At 44.3% G+C, this 9,000-nt stretch overlaps 1 protein-coding gene across 1 annotated transcript in view; it reads right to left on the bottom strand.

Moving 5' to 3' along the window:
* The window catches only part of TRIM16 (tripartite motif containing 16), a 33,813-nt gene that overhangs the window by 18,663 nt on the left and 6,150 nt on the right, over positions 1-9,000 (bottom strand). The window contains exon 2 of the mRNA XM_007945600.1: positions 2,855-2,950. Coding sequence (XP_007943791.1) covers positions 2,855-2,950 — 96 coding nt within the window. The remainder of the gene's footprint in view (positions 1-2,854; positions 2,951-9,000) is intronic.

The following is a 9,000-nucleotide window of genomic DNA, read 5'->3' as shown; positions in this document are numbered from 1 at the left end:
CAAGACCAGAAGTTGGTTTTTTGAAAAGATTAATAAAATTGACAAAGCCCTGGCAAATTTAATAAAGGAAAAGAGGAAGAGAATACAATTAACATGAATAAGAAACAAAATGGGTGACATCACAACAGAACCAACTGAAATAAAAAGGATAATAATAGCTGCCCAGCAACTCAACCAGGCCCAGCCAAGTTGACACACAACCTTAACTACCACACCTTCCTACAGGCTGGCGGGAAGAGAGGCTTCAATGATATTAGTGGGTTGACTCCTGCCTGTCAAATGTGGCTTCAAATTCCTCAACCTCCCTATTGAGAAAGACTACTTTCCTGTAAGTAAGTGGAATGTGCAAATGATACCATTTACTGCCTAAAAGATGACTAGAAAATACTACAGAGAGGAGAGGCCAGTAATATAACAAAGTAGTCAAAAGTTATTGGTCTAAAAAGGTTAAGGATGGAACACATACTTGTCAATGTGCTGAGTCATTCTTAGCTCAGAAAACAACCATCTCAGGTTTTCCTGCTCCTCCATGCAACTAGGAGACCTCAGATAAGCCTGCCACTTCTGTTTGTCCTCAGTTCCCTTATACACAGGGCTACTATAATAACTACTTTCCCTAGTTACCATACAGTTAGGGGTTTGAGTAGGAATCTCTAATTTTCAGAAAATTAAAGAGCCAGAAAAATCAAGATGCCCTGTGTGAATCTCCAAATTTTCTCAAGCCTGGAAACCAACTATCTCCAAGGGTTTTTTAAGACTTTCAAAGAGCAATTACTTTTCTTCCTTTCATAAGAGTACCAGGAGCCCTGTGGCTCAGTGGTTAAAGAGTTTTGCTACTAAGTCAAAGGTCAGCAGTTCAAAACCACCAATTGCTCTATGGGAGAAAGATATGGCAGTTTGCTCCCATGAAGATTTATAGGCTTGGAAACCCTATGGGGGGCAGCTCTACTCTGCTCTATAGGGTCACCGTGATTCAGAATTGACTTGACAAGAGTGGGTTTGGTTTCACAAGATTATGTGCAAGAAAAAGAAAACCATTGTTATTGAATTGATTCCGAGTCATGGTAACCCCATGTTACAGAATAGAACTGTTCTGGGGTTTTCATGGCTATAATTTTTACAGAAGGAGATCACCAGGCCTTTCTTCCACAGCACTGCTGGATGGGTTTGAACCAGCAACCTTTAGGTTAGTAGTTGAGCACAAACTGTTAGCAACTACATGGAACCTGATGGGAAAGAAAGATGGTCATTTTTCCATAGCTACTTAATAGTAAACACTCGGAAAAAGAAATTAGGTATTACATTTGGATGCTGGGCAGATGGATGGATGGATGGACAAATGAGTGGGAGGAATCATTCTTGGTAGAGAAAGACAATACTGCTGACTCACTGTCATAGGGTAATGCTTTCCTTCTTTTGAGTAGTGATCACTGGTTTGCCACTAAGGACCGGCAATTGTGGAACTGCTTTGGTCTACTTAGAGTTAAATGGAAAGTGGCCATCAACCAAAAAGACTAAAGCTAAGTGGCCAGGCACACCACTGGCCTTATCAAGATCATCCACTAATCCAGCAGTCCTCATCTACTTTTTTCTCCCACTGCTGTGGCACAGTAATGGTGAGACTCACATACAGCCCTCCATGGTAGAAGACACCAAGAGTATGCACAATTCCTGGAGCTTTGGCTAAACACCACCCCCTACACACATGCATGCACACGCACACACACACACACGTGCATGCATACCATTTTCACATGTTGTTGTTGTTGTTATGTGCCATCGAGTCAGCCCTGACTCATAGTGACCCCTCCTTGGGTTTCCGAGGCAGTATCACTACGAAAGTAGGATTGCCCAACCTTCCTTCCAAGGAGTGGCTGATGGGTTTGAACCGCCAGCCATCTGGTGAGCAGTCAAGTGCCTTAGCCACTATGCTACCAGAGCTCCCATTTTCACATACTCACGCTGTTTTGGTTATCTCTGTAACAACCTCTATTTTCTGCTCTAACAGAAAATATACCATAAATGGGATGGCCTTAACAAACTGGAGTTTATTCTCTTACAGTTTGGAGGGTCTGGGTGAAAGCCCCTCAACCTTGGGCTTCAACCCTGCCTCCTGCTCCTGGCCCACTGAAGCTAGAGGCTTTTCTTCACTCAGACAACTGCTGGCTGCTGAGGTATTTCTTCACTCAGCTGCTCGGTGCTGAGGCTGAGAAGCCCAAGTGAAAAGGCACAGTCCTGATGTTACCAAACCACACAGCAAGCCATTAATTTAAGTCCATTATAAGTCCCAAGGTCGGCAGAGCATGGCAGGATACTGAACAACAACACGGCTACATGCAGGATTCAAGCATGCCATAAGCTAGAGACCATTCCCAAAGCTGTTTCTTATATACGGGAAGTAGACCATGTACCCAAAGCAGTTACTCAGTTGCTCCAATAGATTCCACCATGGAGTTAATTACCAATCTCACCATAGGGAATAACTACAATCAGCTGCCCAGCCACTCAACCAGGCCTAGCCAAGTGGCCACACAAACTTAACCACCACACATGAATACTATTTTCTCTTTGTCAAGAATGCATATGCAAATCCACAAACAAGAAAGCTGTTGTTACAGAACTACTCTTGGCACCACTCTACATTATCAAAAAATAAATCACTTAGCAGCTTTGAAACTTAAACTATTTTCATAACAAATCTCAACAGCAAGGTGAGGCTTATCTACAATTCCCATTTGCTGAGAAACTCCAAGGAACCCACAGCCCCAGGCCCGCCCTCCCCATAGGGCTAACTAGGCCCTGCAGTAGCAGCCAGCTGTGCAGAAGATTGACCAGGCACCCAGACCAGCCTTACCAAAACAGATTTATGGTTTGCTTGAAGTCTGGCAATGGCATCTTCATTCAACTTGAGTTTCTGTTCCAGGTCCAACTGGGTGCATCGAAGTTCAGCCTGGAAAAAGGAAAAGAGAGTGTTAAGGAGGAAGGAGCCCAGTACACTAGAAGTCCCCCAAAGGTAATAGCACTATCCACCACTGAGGTCCTGGCCTTTCTTCCATGAAGAAAGAAAATCTGACCTCTGGAGTTGCTCTCTGAGCCAGCCTCAAGTTCTCTAAACAGAGATGCAAAGGTTTTTACAGGTGGCAGCATCCTCCTAAGGGCTGAACTCAGCAAGAATCAGCTCAAGTGTGTCGAGCACTTATATTGTGCTGGTTATCATTGTAAGCACTTTACATGGATTGCCTCATAGCGTCCTTACAACAACCATATTAGGTAAGTATAATAATCGTCTCCATTTCTTAGATGATAAAATTGAAGCACTTATCCAAGGTCACACAGGTAATCAGTGGATTTAAACCCCAAACAGTAACCAAATGCAGTGAGTCAATTAAAATTCATGGCAACCCCAAGTGTGCCAGAGTAGAACTGTGCTCTATAGAATTTTCAATGGATGATTTTTCAGAAGTAAATTGCCAGGTCTTTCTTCTGAGGTGCCTCTGGGTGAACCCGAACCTCCAACTTTTTGCTTAACATCTGAATAGGTTAACCATTTGTACTACTCAGGGACTCCAGCTGACCCCAGAGCCCAGGAATCAGATCATGCAGGGAGTGTAGGCTGTAGAGCCCGACAGCCAGGTTAGAATCTCAGTTTTTCCACTTAGCAGCTGATAAGACTTTGAACAAGTTTACTCAACATCTCTAAACTTCCATTTCTTCCCCTGTGATATAAAGTACCTACTTTTAGGGCTATTGGAGAATGGAATGAGGTATGTGTTGAGTGAGAATTTAATATAGTACTTGGCACATTGTAAATGCTCCAGAAATGACAGTGCTTGTCATTATTACTATTATCATCATTATTACCTGCTTTCATTCCTTACTCTGTATTTGCTCCTGGCAGTGGGCACAGAGACTACTTGCCACCAGCCTTGGCAAGTCTATCTGAGAACCCAGATCTGCCTGCTTTGACTCCACAGCCAAGCATCACCTGCCTCCTTGAACTTCCTAAGTACTTTCTGCCAAAATGTGTGCCAAGGCACAAAAGTTAATCCTTTTCAAATTTTAAAGGCCCTGCCACTTTCTTGCTTCCACAAGGGTGTGAGACAGCAGAAAGAAAAAAAAATCAACTTCAACTGCCTTTAATAGCTAATGTCTGCATTAGAAGCTGTGAATCATTATGCCCTATTTAACCACATGAGGGCATAAATTAAATGTCTCTCCCTTTTCCCACTGAAGCCTAGGGAATCCCAGGTCCTCTGAGGAGAGAAGCGGCTGGCAGGGGGCTTACCTCACAAAGACACTCCAAAATGCAGGGAAGGTTGACTCAGGCTCTGGGTCACTGATCTGCAGCTGAGAAAGCCCTGGCCAGTACTCAGCCCTGAAAGTGATATCTGAGACCTAAGACCTGAGGCCCAGGAATGGGGTAGGGGAGTGCTGGCCTGTTTGGGGCAATAGTGGATCTTGATCTATGTCAAATGATACATAGTGATCCATTCCAGAGGGGAGGGGAAACATAGACTGCGTGTTTAAAAGTGATAGAAAACACAACAGAACACATCCCCGCAATGGGCTCCTGCAAGATGGCTCCTACACAGCATGGATGTAGAACGCATTGTAAAACCATCTACCGCAGCATGATTCAAAAGACACCCAGAGAATATCCAATGAGAAGGCTTTTCTCCTCTGTCTCCAGACTTCCATAAAAGGAGAAAAGCATCTCTAAGTAACTGATGAGGGCTTCTCTGAGTGAGTCATCTGAAGGAAGCACTCCCAATTATGACAAAAGGTGGGGCCACAATGAAAGACAAGTACCTCTAGTTATTCTTGTTCCTGGAAAAGAATGGAGTGCCTCAGACTCTGGCTTTGGGGTTTCCCAAGATGTTAGCCATCTCAGGTCTCACACATCTCAGGTCAGGATGGGCCTGCAAAAAAGCAGGACAGTGCTGACTATGGACATAGAGTAGCTGGTGTGGCATCAACTCCAACTCATAGCAACCTCATGTATAACAAAACAAAATGTTGCCTGCTCCTGAGTCATCCTCACTGGCATGTTTGAGTCCATTGTTTTGGCTATTATGCCAACCCAGCTTATCAAGAGTCTCCCTCATCCTCTCTGGACTTCCACTTCACCAAACATGATGTCCTCCTCCAGCAATTGATCCCTCCTGATTTTGTGTCGAAAGAGAATGAGCTGGACAATGTTCTGTCGTGATCCATAGGGTTTCCACTGACTAATTTTCAGAAGTAGATCACCAGGCCTTTCTTCCTAGTCTGTCTTAGTCGGAAAGTTCTGCTGAAAGCTTTACACCATGGGTGACCATTCTGGTATATTAAATATTTGTAACATAGCTTCCAGCATAATAGCAACACACAAGCCACTACGGTACAATAAACTGAGAGATGGGTGAGTAGTGCTCTTATAGGCACAGACATCTACATATTGAAGGGCATAGAAAGTCCTGCCTGTTTCAGCAAGGTAATAACTAACCTTGTGCAAAAAGCTCCATATTTAGATATCTGCCACTTGCTAGCTATCCAACCTGGGACAAATCATTTAGCTTCTTCTCCTCTAGTGCTGGGCCACATGAATATGTTAACAGAATTGTTCTTTATGTATAGGACAAAGGTCGCATAAGAGCTTGGTGGCCAGGGGTTAGGTTAGAAGTGCAAATAAGAACAGGAGATAAAGGTAGCAGAGAGAAGAAAATTCCATATGGTGTCCGTTCTTTTGTATTTCTAACCAGTGTTGTTAGCACTTGTGGAGTTTGCATTCAGTAGGCAAGATCCTGGACACTGACTTCTTTCCTCAGAACCTATGACATGCCACAAAGCAAAACCAAACTCACTGCCATCGAGTCAATTCTGACTCATAGCAACCCCCATTGGGTTTCCAAGGAGGTAAATCTTTATGGAAGTAGATTGCCCAGTCTTGCTTCTGCAGAATGGCTGGTGGGATTAAAACACCAACCTTCTGGTTAGCAGTGCTGCCAGACCTTACAACATGCCAGTCCTGTCAAATAAGACACATCCCCTTCTGTTGATAGACTTATAGCCTAGTTGAATATTTAAGGGGAAAAAAAAGTTACATAATGCTGAATCCAAGCCATTCTTTAGAATTTCTAGAAGAAACTTTTCCTGAGTTATCAAATTATCTACCTTCTGGCTTCCTGCATTGTAAACAAAACATGCTAACTGCTCTCCAAACAAGCACAAATACTTTTTGTTCTCAGACGCTTGGAGTCCTGCTCTATGTAGAGATTGTCCTAGATCACATTCAGTCTAGGACTTTCTGGAACTGATGCTGATGTTGAATATTGTGTCCTAGCACTTGTCCATTTCAAAGATCTAAGAAAGGGTCCAGCTCAGGTCTTTCTTCCTCCAAGGACCCTACTCTGGTCTTCTTACCACCTGGTGACCTCTTCCCTCCTCTGAACAGGAAGCAGTTGCATTGTACCAGCCCACTGGCACTTCATGGAGCCTGATATGTTCATTGGCTTATTGATTAGAGTTCGAGCTCCCTGAGAGCAAACAGTGTAGCCTAGCACTTATCTATAAAAAATAAAAAAACTCACTGCTCTCAAGTCAGATCCAACTCATAGCGTCCCCTCCTTGGGTTTCCAAGGCAGTATCACCACAGAAGTAGATTACCCAATCTTCCTTCCAAGGAGTGGCTGGTGGGTTTAAACCACCAGCCTTCTGGTTAGCAGTCAGATGCCTTAGGCGCTACGTCACAAGAGCTCCTACTTATCCATGTTGTTGTTGTTGTTATGTGACGTCAAGTCGGACCCGACTCATAGCGACCCCCTCCTTGGGTTTCCGAGGCAGTATCACTACGGAAGTAGATTGCCCCATCTTCCTTCTGAGGAGTGGCTGGTGGGTTTGAACTGCCAGCCTTCTGGTTAGCAGTCAAGTGCCTTAGGCACTAAGCTACCAGAGCTCCATAGTAGAACTCAATAATGTTTGATAAGCTTGAAGATCAGGGAAGAACCACAACCACTTTATGGGTCAGAACAAACAGAAAAATTGAGTCACAGAAAAATTCCCAACCTTACAACACACACACATGAAGTCTCATTTCTAGGGAAGCCAGCTTGAGATTCCAAGAAAGAGAGAAGAGCTGTCAGCTTCCAGGTGAAAGTAGCAGCTCTTAAAAGGAAAGGAGCCTCAAGGTGGCCTAGGGCAGACAGGAAATACTGAGATCTCCTTTAGGAAAAGCTGAGCTCCAGAAGCTAGAACAAACAATAGATCAAAGAACACCAATCTCTCAAATTCCAAAGAGAATTTTCTACTGACATAGGTAGGAACTATGGGACCTTCAGAAAGGGCTTACTTGGTTAACTGAGAAATCAATAGCTCTGTGGACCCTAAGCAGGATTTCACCTGCTTTGTGTCCTTACAGATTCCCCTGTCATTTACACCTTCCTATGGTAGGAGCTCTGGTAGCATAGTGGCTAAGACACTTGCCTGCTAACCAGACGGCTGGCGGTTCAAACCCACCAGCCACTCCTCGGAAGGAAGGTTGGGCAATTCTACTTCCGTAGTGATACTGCCTCGGAAACCCAAGGAGGGGTCGCTATGAGTCGGGGCCGACTCGACGGCACATAACAACAACAACAACATGGTAGCATAGTGCCTAAGGCATTTGACTGCTAACCAGAAGGCTGGCGGTTCAAACCCACCAGCCACTACTCGGAAGGAAGATGGGGCAATCTACTTCCATAGTGATACTGCTTCGGAAACCCAAGGAGGGGTCGCTATGAGTTGGGTCCGACTCGACAGCACATAACAACAGCAACAACAACATGCACACTATGGAGTCCCTGGGTGGTGCAAATGGTTAATGCACTGAGCTGCTAACCAGAAGATCGGAGGTTCCAGTCCATGCAGAGGAATTCTGAAAGAAAACCAGGTGATCTATTTCTGAAAAATTAGCCATCAAAATCCCTTTGGGTCACAGTTCTACTCTGGCACACATGTAATCACTATGAGTCAGAATTGACTCCACGGCAACTGGTATGCACAATATGCCTGCTTGAGTAATTAGCCTTTCACACACTGTAATGTGACCTTCAGCAAGTAACTCCAGCAAGCTTGCGGCTGACTAAAGAAAAGCCTAGTTATGTGTGATAACCTTTTCAAAATATCACAGGAGCTCTAGTGGCACAGAGCCTAAGACATTTGACTGCTAACCAGAAGGCTGGCAGTTCAAATCCACCAGCCATTCCTCAGAAGGATGAATGGGCAATCTACTTCCTTAGAGATACCACCTCAGAAACCCAAGGAGGGGTAGCTGTGAGTCCGAACCAATCCAATGGCAGTGAGTTTGTTTGTTTGTTTTTTCATCAAGATACTATGTCTTCTGAGTTGGCCTCTCAGCTCCTTGCAACCTTTTGACTCCTAAGATTGGAGGAGCCACCTAGAGTGTATCTATACTTGCATAGAAAACTTCCTCTTTGAGCTGAAAACCAGGACAAGAATTCTCTTATGCCAACCAGGAATCTGAGGGTTGTGAATTGGGGTGATAGGCAGTAGCATGGAGCCTATAGTCATGATTGCTTTTCAGCACTACAAACCTACCCTAGGGCCACTTACCTAATTGTAATTTGACATTATACAGCTCTCTTCTAGGATCTCTGAATTTGGGATTCTGGGCATGGCATGAACAACTATTCTTTATTCAGAATTACAATTATTTGAAGTCTCTGTAATACACCAGGCATCCTACATTTAAAATTCATATTTAATATGTGCTGTTGTTGTTGTTGTTGTTAAGTGCCGTCAAGTTGTTTTCGACTCATAGTGACCCCATGCACAGCAGAACGAAACACTGCCCAATCCAGCACCAGCCCCACAACCCCTGCTATACTTGAGCCCATCATTGCAGCCACCGTGTCAATCCATCTCGTTAAAGGCCTCCCCCTCTTTCGTTGACCCTCCACCCTACCAAGCATGACATCCTTCTCCAGGGAATGGTCCCTTCTTACAACATGACCAAAATAGGTG

The sequence above is a fragment of the Orycteropus afer genome, unplaced genomic scaffold (genome assembly GCF_000298275.1).
Source record: "Orycteropus afer afer isolate SDZICR_OR568_19922 unplaced genomic scaffold, OryAfe1.0 scaffold00139, whole genome shotgun sequence".
NCBI lineage: Eukaryota > Metazoa > Chordata > Mammalia > Tubulidentata > Orycteropodidae > Orycteropus > Orycteropus afer.
This window is presented reverse-complemented; position numbering and strand designations above follow the sequence as displayed.